This window comes from Tamandua tetradactyla, chromosome 23, assembly GCF_023851605.1.
Source record: "Tamandua tetradactyla isolate mTamTet1 chromosome 23, mTamTet1.pri, whole genome shotgun sequence".
Classification (NCBI taxonomy): Eukaryota; Metazoa; Chordata; class Mammalia; order Pilosa; family Myrmecophagidae; genus Tamandua; species Tamandua tetradactyla.
Window position 1 is genome coordinate 5,439,719 of NC_135349.1, and position 25,983 is coordinate 5,465,701.

Sequence of the window (25,983 nt, forward strand, 5' to 3'; positions counted from 1 at the left end):
TTTCTTCCCTGCTAAGTGCTATGTGTTTAAGCCCATCCATATTGCTGTGTGTATGTTTAATATAACCAGTAAGTGCAGCCAAATTCCCATGGGTCACAGCCACCCTGTTTGCCCTCCCCCATTGTGGACACCAGGTTATCTCCATCCTCTTCCATCATAAATAGCGCTAGAATGAACATTTCTGTGCACATTTTCCCATATACAGGTGGCTTGAAATATCTAAGAGCAGAATTGCTGTGTATTAGGTATTGGCTTATTTAATTTGACTAGGTGGTGACAAATTACTTTCCAGATCACTGTCTTCACTCCCATCAGCAGTGCCTGAGAGCTCGCTTACCTGTCACACCACCCCCATCCAACATTGGGCATTATCCAGCTTTTCATGCTTGCTTGTCTTTTAGGTATAAAATGCTAACTTGTTCTTTTGACTTGTTTTCCAGTTGCTATTGATCTTAAACATCTTTTAGCATGCTTAACTTTTTCAGATTCATCCTCTATAAATTACCGGTTCATATCCTTTGTCCATCTTTGTGTTACTGGACTTTTTGTTCTTGTTGGTTTGCAGGAGTTCTTTGTATATTGTGGCTATTCGTTCCTTGTTGAGTTTAGACATGGTAAATATCATCTCCCATTAGTTTCTGCTAGCATTACTTCTTTTGTATCGTATTAATGTGTCTAAGTTGTGCTTCTTTGACAGATATCCTAAACTGTCTATCATCACATTCACCACATTTTTGGCCTCACAGTTTTGGCTTTTGAAAATTTCAGGAGTCCTTTCCCTTGCCTGTAGGTCATAAGATAGTCACCTGCACTTTTTTCTAAGTTCATAACTTTATCTTCCACACTTTGGGTCTTTCATCCATCCCCAGAGTTTACCTTTATATGGTATTATGTAAAAATCCAGCTTTATTTTTTCCATGTAGTGCAGAGATCAGCAAATTAAATAATTTAAGCTGTGTGGGCCCCACAATCTCTGGCACAACTATTTAGCTCTGCTGTTGCAAGCTCAAAAACAGCCAGCCAGACATGGCAGTGTTCTAATAAAACTTTATTTACAAAAACAGGCAGCGGGTCACATTCTGGCCCATGGGCCTTGGTTTGCTGATCCCTGACATTGTGAGTCGGTTTTCTCAGTACACTACATATCTGTTCATCTTCATGACAACTCTGTGGAGGTGGGTGCTGGCCTCATCCCCATTTCACAGACAGAAAACTGAGGCACAAAGAAGTTGAGTAACTCAAAGAAGGCCACGGAGCTGGCAAGCAGCAGAGCTGAGCTGTGAATCTGAGCAGGTTGGCCCCGGAGCCCGTGCTTGCCTCACCTCTCTGTCCTACCTGAGGCTGAATTCCCTGGCCCAGATGCACCTGCCCCCCTGCCCACCCTATGGTGACCCCCTGGTGACGGACCACCTGCTCCCCCAGGAACATTGACACGCTCATTGTTGATATCTACCCGGTGCTGGACACGCCTGCCAAGCAGGTGCTTTGGCAGTTCATCTACCAGCTGCTGACCTATGAGGAACAGGAGCTCTGCCAGGAGAAGATCGCCTGCTTCCTGGGGTACACGGCCATGACAGGTGAGCCCCCCACTCCACCCCCACCCCATGGGTACTGGCCGCCCAGCCCACCAGGCCACACCAGCCAGGGTTCCCCGGGGCAAAAAACAGACAAAGGAGAGACATACCCTATATATAAGGACTATGATGAATATAAAGAGATTTATTTTAAGGAATCGGCTCTGACAATCGTGGGGGCAGGTAAGTAGGGATTTGGTGGAGCACGCCAGCAGGCTGGAAACTCAGATGAGATGTGATATTGTAGGCTTGAGGCAGAATTTCTTCCTCTCCTGGAAACCTCACTTCTTCACGCTTAAGGTCTCCGGCAGGTTAGGTCAGGCCCACCCACATTTTGGAGGACGGTCAACTTTACATCAAGTCAACTGATGGTAGATGCTAATCCCATCTACAAATTATTCTCACAGCAACATCTGGGCCAGTGTTTGACCAAACAGCTGGATGCCATAGCCTAGCCAAGGTGACATGTAAAATTAATCATCACAGATCCAGACACCTGTTGTCACCTGTGAGGTACTGGAGCCATCCTGGGCCCAGGTGTCTACATGTGCCCAGGCAGAGCCATACCAGTGTCTGCCCCCCTGGCAGGCCCTGCAGATGTGCCCCCCGGTCTGACCTGTAACACCTGCATCCTGATATCACCTGACCTCCCCTGGTCTCATTTTTCTCATCTACAAAAATGGGGCTGATCACAATGTCTGTGCTCCTGCTGCATCGTGGAGAAGTGTGTGGCACCCTGGGAAGTGTGGCAAAGGCCACAAAACTCCTGCAGTGGTCTGTTTACAGACACATCAGCACACATGGCCTGGGTCACGAGCACCCACTGGGGTTACACCTGGCTGGAGCGCCCCTTCCCTCAGTCCCCCACAAACACATGCCTGGGGCTGTGGGGCCACCAGCAACCTCAGCTTCTCCCTGCTGCTCCCCTCTTCCCTCCCCAGCCCGCTGTGCACCTGAGAAAGTGCACCTCCTGGGAACCCACAAAACCAGGCACTTCCTGTTTTTTTACACTGCACGGATGGAAGACGTGCCAACCTCTAGGGATTTTTACCGTGTCAGGGCATGCTGCACCTGCTGTGCCAAACCCTGTGGATGTACCAGTTGCCACCCTGGACGGCTGCTGCCCCCTGCCCCACAGCTTTCTGGGGGAGGACTGAGGGTCCGGGCTAGACAGCAGATGGCCCATGGGTCAGCCTGAGCCTGGGAGCTGAACCCTGTTTTGCCCCACAAGTCGCTTTGTGTATCAGGCACCAGGCCCAGCCCGAACACGGGGTGTCGACACCCTGGAGGTGTGGGGTGCTTCTCGTGAGAGGAGGCCTGTCGTCACCCCCATCTCTGTCATCAGCTCCATCCAGGTGCCCCTCCTCGTCCTGGTTCCCGGTTCCTGGGGGCCTCCTTGAGAGCTGTCCTGGAAGGAAGCCCCACACACACACCTCCCCGGCCTAGGTGCACATAGCCCATGCCGCTGGCGTCTGCCTTCATGCTCCCTATGTTGGGGGGGGTGGGAGGGCTCTGAGTCTGGCTGAGAGGACAGAAGGGAGCCCCTCTCCTCTGCACATCCCACAGCAGAGCTGAAACCCACGTCTGAGCTGGAACTGGAGTCGGAGCCAGAGCTGGAGGCCGAGCCGCAGCCCCGCAGCTCTCTGAGGGCTTCCTCCACGGGCCGGCGCAGCCTCCGCGCCCAGGGCCTCGACGCTGGCCTCGGCTGCAGTGAGCACTGGAGGCGGGTGGCGGGCAAGTCCCCAGGGCAGCGGGGAGCAGGGCCGAGCGGGGCTGGAGAGAGACCCCAGTGGCATCTCAGCCCCCTCCCCCGGCAGGTCCCAGCGACTGCCCTGAGATGCCCCTTCCTCTGATCCCAGGCGAGCGCCAGGCGGGTGATGGCACGTCCCTCCCTGAGACCCCAAACCCCAAGATGGTGAGACCTGTTTCTCTCGGCCTTCCGGTTGGGGGGCAGTGGGTGTGGGGAACGGGCTGAACCGGGCTGGGGAAGATCCCCACCTCCCGGACCACCCGGGAAGGCCTCGAGGTGGGCCACATCGGGGCTGAGGGGTGGGGGCTGGGCTGCACTCGCCGTCGCCTTCCCCCAGATGTCAGCTGTCTACGCGGAGCTCGAGTCCCGACTGAACAGCAGTTTCAAAGGGAAGCTGGGGACCGTGTCCAAATCCCGGGCCTCCCCACCAGTGCCCACCTCAGCAGCTACCTCAGGTAGGGACCCAGCACCCATTCCCAGGGGCAGCACTGCCCGCCATCCTGGCTGGCTGGGCATTGTCTCACTGCCGCCATACCCTAAGGGTATACCCCCCAATGCCAGCATGCAGTGACCCTTGGAGTGTCCCCTCTACTCTTGGCCAAATTGTGGGGAATCTCAAAAGCCTCCATGGCTAGGGGCCATCAAAATAAGGGTCACCCCAGCTCCTCCTGTGTTCCCTGTGATCCTCACCTCAGCTCTAGATTTCGAAAAGCCAAAGAAGTCCCCCAGTTAGCATGTGGCTTTTGGATAAACTGTTAAGTGCCTGCATTGCTCTATGAATGGCACAGCTGGGAAGATGGTGGTTCACCGGACACACGTTAATGGTGGCCCCCCACCAGATGCTCCTGTGAGCCTACGGCGTTCTCCAACGCCAAGGACTTACTGGGCGTGAGAAGTCTAGGCCCCCGGGGATGTGCAGTGGGTGTAAGAGCCTGAGCCAGGTGCCCGGTGGGACCCTTGGCTGCTCTGGGGTAGAACAGCACTCCACCGCCATCCTCAGGGAAGAGCCTGGGCTGTCGGGGTTGCCCAGACTGGGGTGGGGGGTGGGGAAGAGGACACAGAGCCCGCCTGCCCCAGGCCCCTCCCCTCCGGCCTCCACCCGGAACGCAGGGACTGGCTGAAGAGGGGTCCTCACGCTGCATTCCCCACCCCAGGGCCCAGGACCCTGTCCAGCGTCTCCTGGCCCAGCGAGCGGCTCCTGCCTTCCCCCTGCTACTACCCGCTGTGCTCAGGGGGCCCGGCCTCCCCCAGCAGCTCCGAGTCCCACCCCTACGCCAGCCTGGACAGCAGCAGGGCGCCCTCCCCGCAGCCGGACACCCCCGGCCCCCGCGCCCGCCCGCCTAGCCGCAGGAAACTCTTCACCTTCTCCCGGCCCGCGCGGAGCCCGGACACAGAGCGCTTCCTGGACGCGCTGAGCCAGCAGCTGGGGCCCCGGGTCACTGCTGCGGATGATTTCTTGACCCCTGAGAACGACTATGAGGAGGTGAGGGTCCGAGCAGGCTGGCGGCCGAGGGGGCAAGGGGTGGCGTGGGGCTCTGGATGGGGGGGCAGCGCCCCTGCTATCCCTGTCCCCGCCTCAGTCTCTGTCCCCTAACCTGCCTCACGCCACCCTACTCCCTGGCTCGAGCTGTCACACCTTTGGCTCCGGTCACTGTCCCAGGCTATGCTGTCCCCTGCCCGAGGCCACCCCACATGACCTGTCGCAGGTCACCCCATTTCTTGTCCCAGGTTACACTACCCTTTCTCAGGCTGTCCCAGCCCCGGTCGCAGGCGAACCCACCAGGCTGTCCTGTGTTCCCAGGCTATCTCACCCCTGCCTTGGGCTATATCCCCTTTCACAAGCACATGCCTTGCCCTCCCTCTTGCTCCCGCCGCCCCCCTCCTCCCCAGATGAGTTTCCATGACGACCAGGGCAGCTTCGTAACCAACGAGCGGAGCAGCGCGAGCGAGTGCATCAGCAGCAGCGAGGAGGGCAGCTCCCTGACCTACTCCTCTGTGTCCGACCACATTCCCCCGCCCCCGCTCAGCCCCCCGCCCCCGCCCCCCCTGCCCTTCCATGACTCCAAGCCCAGCTCCCGCACCTCTGATGGGCCCCGGGGCTCCGGTCAGGCGCTGGCCAAGCCCCTCACCCAACTGGGCCACCCAGTCCCTCCACCGCCCCCACCTCCCCTGCCCCCACCCGTGCCCTGTGCACCCCCCGTGCTGTCCCGAGGCCTGAGCCACCGCCGCAATGAGACCAGCCACATGAGCGTCAAGCGCCTGCGGTGGGAGCAAGTAGAGAACTCCGAAGGTACCATCTGGGGACAGGTAGGTGGCCTGGGGCTGAGGGTGCCCTATACCGGGGGATGGTGGCCTGTGCAGCAGCATTGAAGGCGAGGCCCTCTTCCAGCAGCAGCCAGAACACCCCCTGGTCCCTGCCCCCCAGCACCAGAAGATGAATGGGGGCACAGCCCGTGGACACGCCCACCCTGACAGTCCACCCAGCATGGAACCCTGACCCACTCGTGGCAGTGAATCGTCAGGGACAATCTGTGTCCCTGAGCCAAAGACACGATGGGGACACGCACCCTTGAAATCTATCAGTTTTTTTTTTAATTGAGAAATCTTCACACACACACAGTCTGTCCGTAGTATATAATCATTGGCTCACAGTATCATCACATAGTTGTGTATTCTTCACCACGATCATTTTTAGAGTATTTGCATCACCCCAGAAAAAGAAATAAGAAGAAAAATTCATACATCCCATACCCCTTACTCCTCCCTCTCATTGACTGCTAGTATTTCAATCTACCTATTTTTTTAACCTCTTATTCTGCCCCCCCCCCCAGTTATTTATCTATTTATTTTTCCTTATTTTTTTACTCACCTTCCTGGATAAAAGGAGCATCAGACACAGGGTTTTCACAATCACACCGTCACACTGTAAAGTTACATAGTCATGCAATCTTCTTCAAGAATCAAGGCTACTAGAACACAGCTCAACAGTTTCAGGTACTTCCCTCCAGCCACTCCAATACACCATAAACTAAAAAGGGATATCTATATAATGCATAAGAGTAACCTATAGGATAACCTCCTGACTCTGTTTGAAATCTCTCAGTCACTGAAACTTCACTTTGTCTCATTTCTCTCTCCCCCCACCCCCGTGTCAGGAAGGTTTTCTCAATCCCATGATGACAGGTCCTGGCTTATCCTAGGAATTCTGTCCCACTTTGCCAGGGAGATTCAAACCTCTAGGGTTCATGTCCCATGTAGGAGGGAGGGCAGTGAGTTCACCTGCTGAGTTGGCTTAGAGAATGAGGCCACAAAAACCTTTCAGTCTTGAGGCCCAGTTGGTTCCCTTAGGTCCTTAGAGACACAAAAAAGGACATCTGCTTAGACATCCACAACCCTCAAACTGTCCACCATCCAGTTCATTTACAGCAGCCAAGACTGCACACCAGCCTCCGTTCTCCCATTTAGTTGCTTGAGTTTCCTCTCAAACAGTACTGCCAGTATATACTTGAACACTCTCCCTGATGGGGAATTCAGTACCCGTCAAGGCAGCCCTTCCCTCCCTGGACAGTTTTAATCATGCCTTCTTTATTTGTGCTGATATTTTGTCTCCCAAAGAATCCCAGGCCCTGCTTTCTGTCCTGGCCCTTGAAATCAGGCAGAGAAAGGGCTCTCCCTTATCCACAGACCAGCCTGGCAGATAAGCAAGGTTCTACCACTTTGTACACAGTTGAGTAGCCATATTCCTTCTGTCTAAGGGCAGGTTCCAAATGGAATAGTGGAACTTGACCAGCTCAGAGAAAATAAGGTTTCCACCGCCTTTGACCTGAGCACCATACTTCTTTTAATATGGTCCAGGATCCCTTGGGCAACTGGAGCAACTTGGGGTGTCCTGTCCCAGTGCTTAGGCCCACTATCATTCTCAATCCCAGTACTTTTATCTTGAAACCAGTGGCATGCCTTCCCATCTGCTGGGGTATGCTCGCCATTTCTTCCAGGTGCAATATCTTGGGTCTCAGTTCTGTCTCCTGCCTTCTCAGTCAAGTTGGCATAGCCCGTCTCTCCAGGGAACCTAGCATGTTGCTGATAAAGGTCACTAACAGGGACTCACCAGATCCCCTGGTGACCCACCCTTACTAGCCTCAGATGGGTCTTTGAACCTTGCTTCATCGTGTAGTCCTTCCACCAGTCACTGAAGCTGGACCCAGGACACAGATCACACATCTGGCCAAGTCCAAAGACACACCCTGCCCTGCAGCCATGTTCTGAGACCTTGTTTCTCTGCCTACCCTCCCTTTGGAATCTCTCCTTGGCAACTCCACCATCCTCACTTCCTGTCCAGGCCCCAGATGGTCCACTTTTGTCACAGCCACTGGTCCACCTGCCAGCCATGGCCATTCCCTGCTTCAGTTCTCCCAGCGCTGGCTCATTCTGCCAAGGGAGCTTTGGTGACCTCACCAAAGAAGACCTCGAAGCTGGGCCAGACCCCTCCACCACCTCCCCAAACCCCTCTGGTCGGCGGCAGCCCCTTTACTGACTCTTTGCTCCAGCCCAATTTGCTGGCTTCTGTGTGGATTGTGGTCCAGCTGCGAGTGTACCATAGCCCATTAGAGAAGCCAGTTCCCCAATTAATAACCCCAGTGATTTACCTTCTCTTGCCTGTGGGTTCACACCAGGGCCTGATGGGGGCTCTTCTTGGGGAGCTTCCAGTGTACCCCTGAAAGGGTGGAGTAGGGGCAGCCAGTCCCTGCTGTTCCCCCTCACTTTGAATCTTTCCCCACCTTGCAGCTTGGTGAAGACTCTGATTATGATAAGCTGAGCGACATGGTGAAGTACCTCGACCTGGAGCTACACTTTGGCACCCAAAAACCTGCTAGTGAGTGGCCGCATGGCCCCGAGGGGCCCCGAGACCCCAGGCCCTCTGTGGCAGCCCACCCACTGCCCTCAAGTTCCCTAGCTCTGCCCTGAGTGGGAGTTACTTACAGTGTCCCTGAGTTATTCCACTGCTCAGAGCCTTGGTTGTCCATCTCACATGGAAGATTATTCCAGTGCTTTCCAAATGCTAGGTGCTCTAATTTAGTCTTTGTGACAACTCTATGAGGAAGGTGCTGGGATCACTCCCTCTTCCTAGCAAGGAAGGAGAGAGAGGCTAAGTCATTTGCTCACAGTCACACAGCCAGAATATGGTGGACAGGAGGCATTCACAAATAGCTCCAGCAGTGGCCCCTTCGCCCTTTCTGGGTATCTTCCTGCAGTTGTCGGATGAGGCGTCAGGGTCTCCAGTATAGAGGGTGGTTTCAGGAGGGAGGAGAAAGGCCTGGTCCACTGGAAGGTCGGGAGGTGATTCGTTCTGGTTGCTCCGCCAACTCAGTCCCAGGGACCCAGGGGACAAAGGGCACGTGAGAGGGTGGCCACCCAGGAGTAGACCCATGCAGCACACACCAGACTGGAGTCCCGGCGTGAGAGGCTGAGGAATGAGGGGCGTGTGTGCACCTGGAGTTGATTCCATCAGGGCTGAGGCCAGGGGCGTCCAAGCCCCCCTCGGGACGCCCCCCGGATCGCGCCAGGCCACAGCACCCCTGAGCCCGCTCCCCAGTGGCCTCAGCCTCGCCTCCCCCCCTAAACTGGTCCAGTCTCCCTCCTAGAGCCTGCGCCCCGGCCTGAGCCGTTCAGGAGGAAGGAGGTGGTGGAGATCCTGTCCCACAAGAAGGCCTACAACACCTGTGAGGGGCCGGGGGTCCCAGGGGTGCTGGGGGGTGGGGGGCGGCCTCGCATCCGCCCAGGCAGAGTCCCACAGCCAGCCGGTTCTCACCTGGGGCAGGTGCCGGCCCTGGCCCCGCCCCCTCGCTGGCCCCGCCTCCAGCCTCACCCTCCGAGCCCCGGCGCTGGCCTCACCTCCAAAGGACCCCCCCTCAGCTCCCAGGTCTCTCTCCTGGAGAACCCCGCCCTCACCCTGTACTCGGTCCCGGAAAGACCCCCTCCAGACCCCTGCCCGCCCCTGTCCGATCCCCCACGGTGTGCCTAGCGGGCCCCGCCCTGTGCCCTGTGCCCTCCCGAGCTCCGCCCAGTCCCCCGGGCTAATCTCGAAGGCCCGCCCCCTGGGGGCGGTGTCCCACTAGGCCCCGCCCCCAGTCCCATTCTTGGGCCCTGGCGGCCCCGCCCCCTGGGCCCTGGGCTGCCTCCGCCCGACGCCCCGCCCGGCCGCCCGCAGCCATCCTCCTGGCGCACCTGAAGCTGAGCCCCGCCGAGCTGCGCCAGGTGCTGATGAGCATGGAGCCCCGGCGCCTGGAGCCCGCGCACCTGGCGCAGCTGCTGCTCTTCGCGCCCGACGCCGACGAGGAGCAGCGCCTCCGGGCCTTCCGTGAGGCGCCCGGCCGCCTCAGCGAGCCCGACCAGTTCGTCCTGCAGGTGGGCCGCGGGGCGCCCCGCAGGCCGCGCCGTTCCCGGGCCCGACCCCCCGGCGCCACGCCCTCAGCCGCCCGGCCCAGTTCCCACCCCGGCTCCCAGGCGGATGGGACGAGGGCGCGCGCGCTCGGGGGTGGTCTCCTTCTCCTGAGGCCGCACCCGGCCCGGGCAGCCACCTGGGCCCCGCCCCAGCGAGGGTACCCGCATCTTCGCTGGGGACGGCGGGTCTCTTGGCGGGGAGGAGATGAATCCCTGCCCCGCCTTGGCGGCAGATGCTGTCGGTTCCCGAATACAAGACCCGCCTGCGCAGCCTGCACTTCCAGGCCACCCTGCAGGAGAAGACGGAGGAGATCCGAGGCAGCCTCCAGTGCTTGCGCCAGGCCTCCCAGGAGCTGAGGAACAGCAGGAGGCTCGCCAAGATCCTGGAGGTCAGGGCGCACCCTCTCGGCCCTGGGGCTTCCCGCAGCGGGGAGTGGGTGGAGGCGAGGTGCGGGTAGAGGCGGGGTGCGGGTGTAACGGCCCCGACGACCCAGCACCTTCTCTCCGCAGTTCGTGCTGGCCATGGGCAACTATCTCAACGATGGACAGCCCGAGACCAACAAGACCACTGGCTTCAAGATCAACTTCCTGACGGAGGTGAGGAGGCCGGTGGGCGCTGATCCGTCAGCCTGCCCACCTGCGGGGATGGGAGAGGCCAGGCCTCTCCTGTGGCAGAGGGAATAGAGGGCACCAGGACCCAGAAGCTCTCTCTGCTCCCCAACTCCAGGAGTTTGCCGGGCTGTGACAGAGGTTGGAGGGCAGGGGGCGCCCAGCTTCTCCAAGTCCAGCCTCAGGAGCTGGAGGAAATGGAATGGGGGCCCGGGGTGGGGGGTGGGGGGGAGCCCCAGGAGGAAGGGGAGAGTCAAACCCACCTGGTAGGTTCTATGTCCCCCTCCACCACTGTCAGGCCAGCTTTTCTGGAATGATCTAGGATCAGAGAAAGGACAAATTAAATACCCAGACTCCCCAGTGTCTAGGGGCATTTCCCCAGGGGTCTTTTGTTGTTTTAAAAAGAAGAAAAAGGCCGTTTGTGGATAGTGATGGTTTAGAGTATCCGAGGCTCAGCTGGACCACAGATGGTCCCAGAAAAAAAAAAGGGAAGACACGTGTGAGGAGGATTTTGTTGGGGGTCACTTGCAGCTGAACTCCACCAAGACAGTGGACGGGAAGTCCACCTTTCTGCACATTCTTGCCAAATCGCTGAGCCAGCACTTCCCTGAACTCCTGGATTTTGCTCAGGACCTGCCCACTGTGCTGCTCGCGGCCAAAGGTACGCTGGGTGAGCGGGCCGGTGAGGGGGGCGGGACAGGACCTGCCATGCTGGGCTGGGCATGTGGCCCTCATGAGGCCAGTGTCTCGTCCCTTCAGTGAACCAGCGGGCCCTGACCGGCGACCTGGCTGACCTCCACGGCACCATTGGCGAGATCCAGGCCGCCTGCCAGAGCATGTCCCCCTCCAGTGATGACAAGTTTGCCATGGTCATGGCAGTATCCTCCAGGCAGCCTGTGCCAGTGCAAGGGTGGTCTCAGGGGTTGGGAAGGCTTGGGTAAAGGTGGCTGTGGCTCTGCCAGCAGAGACCACTGAGTACCCAGGGACCTGGGAGAAGTCATTGCAAACTGCGTCTAGCGTAACTGAGGCAGGTGCTCTTCTGTGAGGGTCCCAGAGCCACAGCCTCGCCCCTTCTATCCCCATAGGCTGTGAAGCCCAGACATAAGTCACAAGACACAAGGAGAGACCTGCCAGGCCCTGGGGACGTTCTCACCGAGACCAGCCTGCAGGGCTCAACCAGGGGAGGAGACAAGCCTGGTCTGGGGTGGGAGACGAGGGCACGCAGCATCTCTTCTCGCTCCCCTTCTGTGGCCCCAGCACCTCTTGAAGGGGGAGTCGGGGATTTTCCTGCTGGAGCTACAACTAGACAAGGAGGGGCTTCACGGGTTGTGACTTTGGTCTAGGCAGTGGCCTTCCCCACCCAACTCCCAGAGTCCCTGTCGTTTATCCCTGACCCTAAGGCATGGCTCCTGCTGCGGTCAGTATGTGGGTAGGAAGTTGCCCTCAGGTCCCCCTTTCCTCTCAGAGACATTGCCCACTAGAGTCCTAGTAGGCCGTCGCCGAGCAGACACCAGGGTCCAAGCAAAGTGCTGGTCAACTCCATTTGCTCTCACCCGCATGACCCCCAGCTGTTCTGCAGAAGTGGAAACGGCTGTCTAGATAAGGGGCAGTCCTACTTCATGCTGGCATCCTTCAGTCCAAGGGCTGCCGGCCCGCCTCCTTGGCTTTGGAGATTTCCAGAGAGAGGATGACTGTCTGCAGAGGGGCTGAAGCTGAAGCAGGACACACAGTGGCCCATCAGATAGGCTTGGGCCCAAATCCCAACTCAGCTGCTTACCAGCTGGGTGACATCAGGCAAATCACTCACCCTCTCTGAGCCCTGGCTTTCTCATCCATAAAAACACAGAGGACAATTCCTATCATGGGGGGCTGTTGTGGTCATTAACTGATTGTGATGCAGATGATTCGACCTTGGCTCTAACTACGCACATTGTGTAATCTTGGGCTGGTTGCTAAGGCTCTCTGCCTCAGTTTTTTGACACGTAGAATGAGGATCGGCTGATATGACAATTTCATAAGGTTATCTGGAGGACTTAGAACAAATCTTGGCACAGCCTGTGTGCTGAAAGAAATAGCGATTCAGTCACTAAATATTCTTTGAGGACCTGTTATGTGTCCGATATTGTCCTGTGCCCTGGAGGCTGCACATAGAGACCTACACAGACAAGAAGTCCTTGTCCTCACCAAGCTTACAGCTAAGAGTTAAACTCAGGGACAGTTGCAGTTAGTGACAAATGCTGTGGAAAATGGAATGACAGAGGGCGCAGCCATAAGTGGGTGTATAGGGCAGAGGGTGGCAGTGGCATCTAAGCAGAGCCCCCAGAGAAGAGACAGCAGCAAGGAAGGGCCTGAGGCTGGGCAGGATTGGGAAAGAGCCTGGAGGGTAAAGGGGCTGGAGCCCGAGAACAGGGCCTGAACTTAGGGTGGATTTGGGCATCACGGGAGCCTGGGGTCGCTCAGCCAGCTTGGCCTTTTCCTTAACTGAGCCCATCAGTCCTTCCTGGAGACGGCGCAGCCGGCACTGCGGGCGCTGGACGGGCTGCAGAGGGAGGCCATGGAGGAGCTGGGCAAGGCGCTGGCCTTCTTCGGGGAGGATTCCAAAGCCACCACCTCCGAGGCCTTCTTCGGCATCTTTGCGGAGTTCATGAGCAAGTTTGAGGTGAGCCAGGGTGCGAAGCCTAAGGGGCCCTTTAGGAGAGGTCGGGGTCACAGGTCAAAGGACGGAGGCCTTCCTTGAAGCCCAAATGGGGAAAGAACCCCCAGTGAGTGACCCATGTATCTCCCGACAGGGCAGACGGGTACCGTGTGGCTGGGGTGGGAAGAGGGAGGAGGCTTATGGCCAGGCCGAGCCACCGATCCGTCCCCCCGTGTCCCCTTCCTCCCCAGCGAGCGCTCGCTGACCTGCAGGGTGGAGAGGGCCCGCGCAGCTCCGGGATGGTGTCGCCCCTGGCCTGGTGACAGCAGCGACCCGGGGGCGGCAGCCTGGTGCGGCGGGTAAGGACCTGGCCGCGGGACCCTGGCGCCCACCCGCGTCTCCACTACCTCAGCGTCCAGCTTCAGGCCGGCCCAGGCTCAGACCCTCCGGCCCCGAGAGTCCTGCCAGGGGACACGGAGGCCCCAGGCGGCACCACCCACCTGTCCATGGGGCACTCACCTTGCCTGGGCCTGGACGGTCTCCCCCTGTCCTCGCCCCTCGGCTTCCCGCGCCCCTGTCCCCAACCTCGCTCCCAGGCGCGATTCAATAAAGTGCTGGCTGAGGGCGCCCTCAGGATGTTGGGGTCCCTGGATTGGGGAGCAGAGGGGCACTGCAAGCCCCACGTGGATTACCAAGTGGCCGCTGCCCTAGGGCAGTGTCCGGTGGGCTCCTCCATTAGGCCAGATACCCAGGGCGGGTGGAAGGCCGTCCCAGCCTGGCTGCCAGAGAGCCTGGGAAACGCAGGGGTAGAGGGAGTGGGCCCTGAGCCCCGACCCCAGTGGCAGAAGGCCTGAAGCCCCCCGGTGGCCCTGAGGCCACAGAAGGAAGGCGAGCCCTGTGCCCTGGGGTCTGGGGCCCGTGGAAGCTGGGGGAGCTGCGTGTGGCTAGAGGAGGTCGGGAGAGAAGCTGAGAGAGACCCAGGGAAGGATGGGATCACCCTTCATGTGCAGAATTGAGGTTTGAATCCAGTGGACAAGCTTGAGTCCAGTGTTGAGGCAGCCGTCGGGTGCTGGGGGTGGATGTGACTTGTCCAGGTGAGGGCAGAGCAAGCAGGAGGCGTTTAGGTGGTGGAAGAGCAGGATTGCGGAGCGCAGTGGCAGGTCGCTCACCTGGGTGCGTGGCGAAGATGGGCCCTGGGGACCTCAGGTGAGCAGAGCAGGCCGGGGGAAGAGGATACAATTTAGGACTGGTTGGAATCCCGGAGACAATTTTATACATGGCCTCTGCAGCCCTGGGGAGACCTGGGCTGGAGATAAACTGGGGAGCAGGTGGAGCAGGGGCAGGGAGGGTGTGCCAACTAGTTTCACCTTTTCCATGCTCCAGTCGGCAAATGCCTGCATCAGGCAGCTTCCCCTTAAATTACCTCTTCCCTTAACGTTCTTTCAGAGAAATCTGAAATGGACCTTAAACCCATCTCTTGGATTCTTTTTGTTGCCCACCAATCAATCACTAGCATTGCTCCTGGGCAGTATTTGGGACTCAAGTCTTTAGGGTCTTACTCAGACCCTTGTTTAAGGCCTTTGTTCCCTGTTCACAGTCACCACGTAAAAGGGTCTAAACCAAAAAGTATGATTGGAGCAGTAGAGGGAGAGAATGTACCAAGATGTGGTTCATTTCTCCCTAGCAGCTCAATTTGGATAATTTCTTTAAGTTCCAGCAGCCTGTGCCATTAAAATCCCCCATGTGAGCTCTGTAGAGATTATAGACCATGGGGCTGTGAATAGGCATGATCCCGGGGACCCAGCCGGCCCATACAGCACCGTCCTGCAAGTTAGATCCCCATGCTTTCCAGGTGGGTCCAGCCTCATGCCAGGAGCCACAGCTTCGCATGACAAGCGTTAGCTGGCTTTCCTCCTTAACATGCCTTGTATCAGCTATCTATTTGCTATGATAATGCTGTGTAACAAATGCCCCCAAAACTCCAAGTCTTAAAACACAATCACATACTACTCACAAGGGTATGGGTGACTTGCCCAGTTCTGAGCTGAGTCCGGCTTATGGACTCACTTGGCTAGGACTCAGTGAGGCAGCTCTTACATCTGGGGCCTCGGCTGGGGTAGCTGGGATGGCTTCATGGGGTCTCCCATCCTCCAGCTGACTAGCCAGGTTCATATGGTGGAGGCAGGGGTCCATGAGAACAAGCAGAGACAGAGAGTGCCCATTGAGGCCAGGCTCAGAACAGGGACACCAGCCCTTCCACCACATTTTATTGTCATAGCAAGTGACAAGGCCAGCCCAGATTCAAGGGCTGGTGAAAGAACTGCAAAATCCCCTCACAAAGCTTGTGGGTTCAGGGATGGTTGGAGAACTGGGGCCATTTTTTCAAAATGCCTGCCTCTGCCAAGCACCCTGCTGCAGAACCCAGCCTGCTTAAAATCCTCTGAGGCCTTGGCCTGCCTGGACACAGCACAGCTCCACTGCCCATCCCCATCGCTTCTGCAGGGGGCACACTTCTCAATCCCTCTTACCTACTCACCTGTGAAACCCTCATTCCAGTGGGCAACCTGCCTGGCAACCAGTCTCCCATATGCTGGGAGAGCCCCCGTGTTTCCTGTAGGAGGTTCTCTCTCCCCTACTGCCAGGTCCTGGATCTGCACTGATTGGATAGGATGGTCTCATGACCACCGCTGGGTGGCACAGAGTCAATCTAAGACATGTTTGGAAAGGGAGGTTCCCTTTCCTCTGGATGAATTGCTGGGTTACAGAGGGTGGGAGCCTGGAGGGAGAAGCCAGGACCGCCACGAGGAGGGGTTTCTGCCTGAGTGTATAGCAGAGAAGATCTCAACATGTATCTCTGCTCTGGATCCAACTGTTCCTGAAGCAGCCATCTGAATGTGTCAGTTACTGAGCCAACACCTCCCCCCCTCTTCCATTTGTAAAATTTTAAAATTTATTTTAATGGCTTAGGCTGATTTGAATGGGTTTCGGTGACTTACAACCCTAAAAGGTTGATTGAAACACCCATCAGTGAATGCTTGTAGGTACATATTCTTTTTTTTCACATGGACAGGCACCAGGAACTGAACCCAGGTCTCTGGCATGGCAGGCAAGAACTCTGCCACTGAACCACTGTTGCCCGCGCACATATTCTTTTTTTATTGCAATTTTATTGAGATATATTCATGAACCATATCATCCATCCAAAGTATGCAATCAGTGGCTCACAGCATCATCATATGGTTGTGCGTTCCTCACTACAATCAATTTTAGAACATTTTCATTACTCCAAAAAAAAAGGAAGGAAAAAGAAAAAAAAGAAAACTCAAAACATCCCATACCCCTTTCCCCCATTATTATTTTTCAACAGTTTTATTCACACACCATACAATCCATCCTAAGCGTACAGTCTATGGCTGTTGGTATAATCACATAGTTATGCATTGACCAATACAGTTAGTATGAGAACATTCTCATTTCTTCTGAGGAAAAAAATCCCATACCCCTTTTATCCCCCTATTAGCTTTGGTATGATGCCTTTGTTACAGTTAATGCAAGAATATTACAATGTAACTGGTAACTATCGACCTCGGTTTATATTCATTGTATTTTTCCTATATACCACCATTCAGACTTTGTAATAGTACATTTGCTCTAGTTTTGTAGGAACTTTCTTGTATTTATACATTTAACCACCATCATTGTCCACTCTAGATTTTGTTGTTATACAGCCCCAATTTTTATCCTCTTACTTTCCTTCTTTCAACCATATTCACATTCAGCTTCATTAATTTACAGATTTGTGCTATCCATTCCCGAACCTTCTGATCAACCTTATTGAACAGTCTGTACTCTTTAAGCTCCAATTGCCCAATCTCTGCCCTCTTTCTATCTCCTGATAACCTGTGCTCTGGAATTTAAGTCTCAGAGTTTGCTCATTATAGTTAGTTCCTAGTAGTGAGACCATGCAATATCTGTCCACTTGTTTCTGGCCTATTTTGTTCAGTATTATGTCCTCAAGTTCACGCACATTGTTGCATGCCTTGCAACTTTATTCCTTTCTGCAGCCACACCATGTTCTCGTATGTACACACCGCAGTTCCCCCTTCCGCTCATAAGTCGCCGGACCCTTGGGCCGCCTCCAGCCGTTGGCAATCGTGAATGATGCCGCCATGCACATCAGTGTACAAATGTCTACTCATTTCCCTGCTTTCAGTTCTTTCAAGTACAGACCTTGCCATGGGATTGCTAGCTACCTACGGCAACCCTATACTTAGCTTTCTGAGGAACCACCACCCGGCCCTCAAGCACACATTCTTTGAATACTGTCAGTGAGCTCTCTTCATTCATAAATGTGCTACTATTATGTGTGAGGCTCAGCGCTGGGTACAAACATCTCACACGGCAGACTCTCTGGGTTCTTGGTGGTTTTACCCCAAGTCATATGGGAGCTGATGGGTGAGCCTTACCCAACCCCACCCCCCACCTCGCCAAATGACAAGGTGTGAGCACAGGCATTTTATCTCTCAGTCATCCTAACAGAATAGCATAGCCTAATTATACGCTGCTTTCCAAACAATAGTAATAGCAGGTGATGTTCATTAGGCAGCAGAGCTCAATGATTTTACACATTTCATTTCATCTTACTTTCACAACTCTTCCAGTTGGGTTTTATCTCCTTTTTACAAATTAAAAAAAAAGTCTGAAATTTAGGAATCTTATGTGACCTGCTGGACCCAGGGCCTGTCTAAAAATCCCATCGTCTGAGTGGAAATATCTCCTTTGCCTTGCTTATCACAATGATTTCTTTCCTTAATGTCAGCATTCCAAGGCCACAGATACTGTGGCCTCTTCTCTCTTTTTTCACCTCCTCCTGGTTCTCCTTTATCAGGTGCCAAGTATTTAATATTCCAGTTCCTAGGAGCTCTCCAAGATCTTTGGATTAAGTTGATGCCTCACAGAGAAAGAGTTCTATTAAGCAGAATTTTCTGCCCTTCCATCTACAAATGACTGTGCACCTGTCCCCAACCTCATCCCCTTGAGCTCGGGCCTTACTCTTAACTCCTCTGGTTCTAAGCTACCTCTCCCTTCTATATAGCAGCCTCTCCAAGACCCCAGTGGTCTCAGTTCATCAGTGGCCCCAAACCCCCATCCACTGGCTCTTTCCCTTCGCCTGTAGACGGTCCTCCTTCTAAGAACAGTTCTAGACCTCACTGGCTGTTGCTCTCTCACTCCCTTCTTCAGAGCCAGATTTCAACGGTATTGTCTACTCTCACTCCCTCTTGTGCTCTCACCACCCTTTTGCCTGCCAGCACACTGCAGGCTGGCTGCCTCTTCTATGGCTGGCTGCCTCTTCCATGGGTCCCCGGAACATGCTGTCACTCCCAACAGGAAGCTTTTTATCCCTATCGCATTTGATCTCTGAGGAGCATTGGGCACTGTTTACCCTCCCTTGGCAAATTCACACACGCCCAGGCTTCAGCTCCCAGATGCCGACTGACAGATGACCCTGTCCTCAGCTTCACTTCCCCTTGGCCTGATGGCTTTTAGTCTTTGCTGGCAGCGAGTGCTCAATAAATGCCCAGTAAATCAAATTGAAATAGCCTCAAGGTAGGAGCTACCAGGCTGCTCACCAAAATGACGGGTTTGTTTCTAGAAAAGTTTGGTGATGTGCATCTGAAACCCTAAAGCAAGGGTTGCAAACTAAAAATCTAGAGCGGCTAGGTACAATTAACGCCACACAGTCAAACCGCTCTAAGGCTTGATTCGTTTTTAATTTTTACCAAAGGAACCGTGTTTGGGCCTCTCTGGCAGTTCTGGTTTCCAGATGGAAAGCTGGTGATTCCTTGACATGAAGATGCCCTGTGATTTAGGAAATTCACTGATGGGCCTTCCAGTCACGGGAAGGCAAGGCCCACTCAGTGTTCTTGGGGGACCCTGTGAGGTGGCCGTGAAACCAAATGCCATTCCACAGATTGAGGGGTCTGTTTAGCGGTGGAGATGAGTTCTACCTTTATCCTGACAATGCCCTGAAAGGCTAGGGAAATATTTTCTCTAAAAAAGAAGATATTCACCTGGACTGTTGATGTGCCCAACATTGAATAAACAAGAAGAAACCCAGTGATCGTGCTTTCTCCGACCATGGGGCCAGCGACCCCATGTGGGGTTAAAGGAGGGGATTCCATGGAAGAAATGCATGGCCCATTGCTGGTCATCCAGGGGCAGGAAGGACTGTGGTGAGGCAGGGGAGAGCCCTCTGAAGTGGGGCTGGGACTCCCCTGTTAGTGGGAGGGGAATAGCACCTTACTCTACCTGTAGTGGGGGTTGCAGGTAGAGGAGAACAGCTGACGCCCTGCCCTGAGGGTCAATGGTAGAGACCCTTGACCTGGCAGTACTTAAGACTAAAACGTTATCTCAACAGAGCAAAATGAAATTACAACCCTCTGTGCTGGTTCAAAGGTATTACGTACCCCAGAAAAGTCATGTTTTAACCCCGATTCCATCTTGTGGAGGTAGCTGCCTCTTTTAATCCTGATTTAACAATGCAGGTTGAAATATTTTTTAAATGTATTTATTAATTAAAAAATTAAGAATAAACAAAAACATTAACAGATAATTCTGTTCTACGTATATATTCAGTAATTCTCAATATCATCACATAATTGCGTATTCATCATTTCTTAGAACATTTGCATCAATTCAGAAAAAGAAATAAAAAGACAACAGAAAAAGAAATAAAACAATAACAGGAAAAAAAAGATTATACATACCATACCTCTTACCCCTCACTTTCATTTTATCACTACCATTTCAAACTAAATTTATGTTAACATTTATTCCCCCTATTATTTATTTTTATTCCATATGTTCTACTCATTTCTTGACAAGGTAGATAAAAGGAGCATCAGAGACAAGTTTTTCATAATTGCACAGTCACATTGTGACAGCTGTAATATTATTCAATCATCTTCGAGAAACATGGCTACTGGAACACTGCTCTACATTTTCAGGCAGTTCCCTCCAGCCTCTCCATTACATCTTGAATGACAAGATGATATCTACTTAATGCATAAGAATAACCTCCAGGACAACCTCTTGACTCTGGAATCTCTCAGCCATTGATACTTTGTCTCATTTCACTCTTCCCCCTTTTGGTCGAGAAGGTTTTCTCAATCCCTTGATGCTGAGTCTCAGCTCATTCTAGGATTTCTGTCCGACGTTGCCAGGAAGGTCCACACCCCTGGGAGTCATGTCCCACGTAGACAGGGGGAGGGTGGTGAGATTGCTTGTTGTGTTGGCTGGAGAGAGAGGCCACATCTGAGCAACAAAAGAGGCTCTCTTGAGGGTGACTCTTAGATCTAAATTTTAAGTAGACTTGACCTATCCTTTGTGGGGTTAAGTTTCATATGAACAAACCCCAAGACTGGGGGCTCAATCTATAGCTTTGGTTGTCCACACTGCTTGTGAGAATATCAAGATTTCAACTTGGGGAAGGTGCATTTCTCCCCGTTCTCACCATTCCCCGAAGGGGGCTTTGCAAATACTTTTCCATCCACTGATCGAATCACTGTGGGAAGGTTGAAATATTTTGATTCGATTTTCTCCACGGAAATGTGATATACCCAATTGTGAGTGTTAACCTTTGATTAGATGGAGATGTGACTCCACACATTCCAGGTGGGTCTTGATTAGTTTACTGGAATCCTTTAAAAGAGGAAATATTTTGGAGAAACCTCAGAAATGACAGAGCTTAGAGAAACAGCAGAAGCCTCAGAGCTGACAGAAACTTCACAGCAGAGCTAACACAGATGCCGACACTTGGAGAACAGAGACCCGGCTGTCTGGAGATGTTTGGAGCCCAGAAGACATCACCATGAGATATTAAGCAAGCCAGAACCTGGAGAGAGCCAAGAGAAGCCAAGAGATGAAAGCCAGCCCTGGAGAAGTAGAGTGAGGAACCCCCACAGGAACAGAGGCTGAAAGCAACGGAGCCCAGGAGCGAGGGACCAGCAGAAGCCAACCATGTGACTGCCCAGCTGACAAAGGTATTCTTGACCCATCCGGACCCATCAGCCTTTCTTTTTTTTTTTTTTTTATATGAAACCAGAGTTTATTGGGTGCACAGGTGGTGCAGTGGTAGAATGCTCGTCCTCCATGTGGGAGACCCTGGTTCGATTCCCAGATCATGCACCTTGGTTCAAGAAGCCATCAGCCTTTCTTGAGTGAAGGTAGCCTCTTGTTGGTGCCTTAATTTGGACATTTTTATAGGCTTAGAATTGTAAACTTGTAGCTTATTAAATTCCCTTGTATAAAAGCCATTCCAGTTCTGGTATATTGCATCCCAGCAGCTTACAAACTATCACCCCTCCTACTATGACTCTGTTAATATCAGCCCATGTATTATATTTTTAACCAAAAAAAAAAGTTCACAAAGCCTATTCTACTCCAAAAAATATATATGCACATACTATACCCACAATAGAGAGAGAAATGAAAAGAGGGTAGCTTTCAAAGTATTTGATATTTCAGTGTTTAACTTTGTGTTGCCCTGATAGAAGGCTGCTTTCTGACCTAAGAATGAGAAGTAGCTGTGTGCTATGAACTTTTACACTTACTGAAAAAAAAAAAAAAATGTAGCCCCCTGGTCATGCTGCTGGAATCCACAGGTATATACTGTGTGCAAATATGGATGCAATTTGGCAACATCTTTAGTTTATAAATCAATTTATTTTGCAATGTTCTCCTTGCCAATGAGAGGACCAAAATATTGTGTCACCTTGGATTTTTATCCTTCTCAGGTGGTAGAAATACTTAAAATGTAGACCTGTAGAAAACACAAACATGATTGCTGTTTTAGTTTCCCTGGCTGCTCAATCAAACACCATGCAACGGGTTAGGTTAAACAACGGGAATTTATTAGCTCACTGTTCTGAGGCTAAAAAGTCCATATCAAGGCAACATCAAAGCAGGAAGGGATTAAGTGTAAGGACATGTTTTTCTGGGGTACAGACAAATCCAAACCACCGCGGTTGCCAAAAACAGTTTACAATCCCAAAAATATATTAGAAGATTTATACTCATATCAGGTGGAGACTCTTGATTTCTCATCTGCTGAATAAATTCATTTGAAAGGCTTGACTAACCTTTTCTTATACTAAATACCAAGTGATACTTATGAAACATGCTGTGGAAGTTGACAATGATAAATCTGATTCTGGAGCTGAATTACTGAGTCAAAGGGAGCACTGGTGTAGGAGACTTTTAATTTTGTCGGTTTCTTTCCATGCTTAGTGGAAATCTCCATTCTGGGAACAGTCAGGTCCATTGTCACCTGGAGGCAAAACTTCAGCCGAAGGAAAGTTTGGCTGTTGAGTTTTTAAGTTTTTCTGGGGCTCCCAAAGGTTCTACCACTTCAGGTCTTTTACCTTCACCCAATTCGGAATGGCCATTGCTTCTTGCTTCTCGTACTTTCCTTTCAGGATCATTTTTGTTCAAGTATGTTTTTTACTTCAGAATGTTCTGTGGGTAGAAAACGAATCCCATTTTCATTTCTGAAAATGTCTTTTTATCACCCATATTGTTGAAATGGTTTTACTAGTAACACAGTTCTAGGTTAACAGTGATATTTTTGCATCAATTTGAAGCTATTAGTCTATCAGTTTCTGACTTCTGTTTTTGGTCTTGAGAAGTCAGCTGTCAGTTCGAATACCATTCCTTTGTAAAAGGCAGGCTATTGGAACTTTCTTAGGGGCACGGGGCGCTGCCACTGAGATTTCTGGCCCTGAGAAGCAGCTGGGGCTGCTTGTTCCTGGTTTCCAGGTTCAAGGTATGGTCAGGCCCTTTCATTAGATTTAACATCTCTCCCAGGCTGAGGAATGGAAACAACTGGAATATCTGGGCACACCCAGAAAGGAGGGGGGGTGGGCGAGGGCTGTGAGACGGCTGCCCAGCAGCAGCAAGGGGCTCCCACTCAAAACCTCATCTTCTCTGAGCTTCAGCTTCAGGGTAGGAAAGCTCTCCATTAGCTAGGATCAGCTCCAAGGTCAGGAATTCCCCTTCCTTTCACCTCGGTATATTTTCAAGTTCACTCTAGGGAGCATGCATTTTTATTATTATGAAAAGGAAATAATAGAGTGGTGCAACAGTGGTTCAGTGGCAGAATTCTTGCCTGCCATGCAAGACAGACTGGGGTTTGATTCCCGGAGCCTGCCATTGCAAAAAAAAAAAGATATAATAAAAGTTTAAGAAGTACCCATGGAAAAACTGGTGTTTAAAAGAATTAATGATGAAAAAGAAGAGTTATAATTTTTAAATTACTTATATATAAGTGTACATTGTATTAGTATATATAAATATATTCATTATGTAATATAAAATAAATAATATAATGTGTTTGTTGATTATATATTAATTATATATATATATATTAGTAGTATATAGTATATATAGTATATACTATAAAGCACGTTTTTTTAATATAGTGATTATACAGTATATATATATATATAGTATATGTTTAGTTGTATATAAAATATGACTGGACAGTATATTTACCATGAATCAAATAAAGGTCCGTCATTCATACAGGCCAATTCCAAAGGCCTGGGAGTGACATGATTATATATATATATATATATTTTAATTTACAAAAGTAAGTTGCATTCACGACAATTGGTTAAGATCACGATCTCTTTGTACCCCACTTCCCCCACCCCCCTCACTTTCCCCACATGCTGAGAGCAAGCGGATAGCCCACAGGCACTCTTGTGGCCTGGCTAAGCAGAAGATGCCTCAGGGACATGTTTGGTTTGGGGTGAGTGGGATACGTTTATGGGTTCCCCAATCACACCCAGGTGCTTACGTGTGACTGCTAGCTGTCCAGGGTACACAGGGCTTCCAGGAATACTGCCAGCCTACCTGTGGGGGTGTGTTCTAGTTTGCTAGCTGCTGGAATGCAATATACCAGAAATGGAATGGCTTTTAACAAGGGGAATTTAATGAGTTGCTAGTTTACAGTTCTAAGGCCGAGAATTAAAACAAGTCTATAGAAAAGTCCAATCAAAGGCATCCAGGGAAAGATACCTTGGTTCAAGAAGGCCGATGAAGTTCAGGGTTTCTCTCTCAAGTGAGAAGGCACATGGCGAACACAGTCAGGGCTCCTCTCTCGGCTGGACAGGCACATGGTGAATACGGTGTCATCTGCTAGCTTGGTCTCCTGGCTTCCTGTTTCATGAAGCTCCCCGGGAGGCGTTTTTCTTCTTCATCTCCAAAGGTCGCTGGCTGGTGGACTCTGCTTCATGGTGCTGCAGCATTCTCTGCTCTCTCCGAATCTCTCTGAATCTCTCATTCTCCAAAATGTTTCCTCTTTTATAGGACTTCAGAAACTAATCAAGACCCACTCAAATGGGTGGAGACATGTCATCCCCTAATCCAGTTTAACAACCATTCTTAACTAAATCACATCAACCAGGGAGATGATCTCATTACAGTTACAAACATACAGTATTGAATAGAGATTATTCTACCTTTATGAAATGGGATTTATATTAAAACATGGCTTTTCTTAGGGGGCATACTTCCTTTCAAACCAGCACAGGGTGCAAGGCCAGAGGTCACATCAGGGTATGCAGGAGCCTGCAGCGGCCAGCGCTGACACTCTCAAGGCCTTGGTCATCTGAAAGCAGACTCTAAGACGGGGTCTGGGGTGTAAGAGTTTTGTTGGGGATCAACACCTGTGAAAGGAAGGAGAGAGAACCAAACCTGGCCAAAGGCAGAAGTAAGACGGCGATGCAGGCCTGACAGGGCCTCGGCCCACCTGGTGGGAAGTTCTTGAAGCAAGCACTGCCCATTGGAGTATCCATGTTGGGCTCTCTGCCCAGTCATGGGGTGTGGCTTCCCTGGAGAGGATGTGACCTTGGGGGAAGTGACTCTTTGCAACTGAGGCAGACTCTCAACTCCCCATGGCTGCCCACACCCCCCAAGGCTGACCACAGCTGCCCACACTCCTCACATCTGACCGTGGCTGACCACACTCCCCATGACTGGATGGCAAGGCCTTCTTGTCGGGGAATTTTGGTAGCACATCTCTGTGTCTCCACAGCCCACCTCTTACGCAGCTCAGACACATCTTTCTCTCTCTCTCCATCCTCTCTCTCTCCATCCCCCTCTCCTCTCTCTCTTTCATCTCCCTCTCTCTCATGTATATATTTGAGGTTCTGGTCCTCCAGGATTTCAGGAGCCTCTCTGGGCCACCTCCCTTCTCCATTCTAGAGTCTTCTTGCCTGCCGCCTCTACCTCTGCTGGGCTGGGTGCCTGAGATGCTCTGTCTTATGTGTCAACTTGGCTGGACCATGGTACCTGGTGATACAATCAAACACTCCTCCAGGGGCTGCTGTGCAGGCATTTCGTGGGTGTGTAACATCTACCAACAACTGACTTTAAGTAAAGGTGTCTGTCCTCAATAATGGGGGTGGGCCTTACCCAAGCACCTGGAGACCTTAAGAGCAAAAAACCAGGAGGTGTAAAAGGGAGCAAAGAAGTATACCAAACCCCAGCCTCAGTGGCCAAGAGAGATCAAATGGAGTCAAGAGGCTATTCTGGAGGCTGCTCTAATGCAAACTTCAGTTAGATAGTGCTAATTTCCATGGTTTGCTAAACCCCATCCAGTATCACTCCTGTTGACTCTTAAGAACACTAGGGCTCGAACTGAGACAGTATAAAGGTTTCATGCACTAAGTTTGCCTTCCTGAAACCTATACTTTCCAGAGGGTTCCTAAGCCAGATAAATCCTGAAACCCAGAAGGACCAGCCTCTCCAAGATTATCAATTAATTACATTCCCCTATCCTTTATGTCAACACCCCTTCTCAACATGAGAAAGTCAGAACGGGCATTGCCCAAAGATCCGTACAGATTGGGAGAAGGACCAAGGGTGGAGGAGGAGGTGTAATAGAGAAAATGGGGTTTAACAAATGAGTA

At 52.2% G+C, this 25,983-nt stretch overlaps 1 protein-coding gene and 1 long non-coding RNA gene across 2 annotated transcripts in view; one reads left to right on the forward strand and one right to left on the reverse strand.

Annotated features, from left to right (window-relative positions):
* Positions 1-15,710, forward strand: part of GRID2IP (Grid2 interacting protein) — a gene marked incomplete at its 5' end in the record, with an annotated part of 28,523 nt that extends 12,813 nt beyond the window's left edge. Inside the window, 15 exons of the mRNA XM_077140271.1 lie at positions 1,423-1,577; positions 3,141-3,284; positions 3,392-3,489; positions 3,662-3,779; positions 4,479-4,807; positions 5,215-5,631; positions 8,110-8,197; positions 8,967-9,044; positions 9,533-9,729; positions 9,999-10,154; positions 10,276-10,362; positions 10,906-11,035; positions 11,134-11,252; positions 12,869-13,033; positions 13,261-15,710. Of these exons, the coding sequence (XP_076996386.1) occupies positions 1,423-1,577; positions 3,141-3,284; positions 3,392-3,489; positions 3,662-3,779; positions 4,479-4,807; positions 5,215-5,631; positions 8,110-8,197; positions 8,967-9,044; positions 9,533-9,729; positions 9,999-10,154; positions 10,276-10,362; positions 10,906-11,035; positions 11,134-11,252; positions 12,869-13,033; positions 13,261-13,332 (2,353 nt within the window). The remainder of the gene's footprint in view (positions 1-1,422; positions 1,578-3,140; positions 3,285-3,391; positions 3,490-3,661; positions 3,780-4,478; positions 4,808-5,214; positions 5,632-8,109; positions 8,198-8,966; positions 9,045-9,532; positions 9,730-9,998; positions 10,155-10,275; positions 10,363-10,905; positions 11,036-11,133; positions 11,253-12,868; positions 13,034-13,260) is intronic.
* Positions 5,929-6,872, reverse strand: LOC143666928 (uncharacterized). The gene is made up of 3 exons (XR_013167780.1): positions 6,604-6,872; positions 6,194-6,247; positions 5,929-5,998 (listed from the first exon to the last, which is right to left on the reverse strand). It is a non-coding gene; the product is annotated as an uncharacterized LOC143666928 (long non-coding RNA).
* Positions 15,711-25,983: the final 10,273 nt, after the last annotated feature.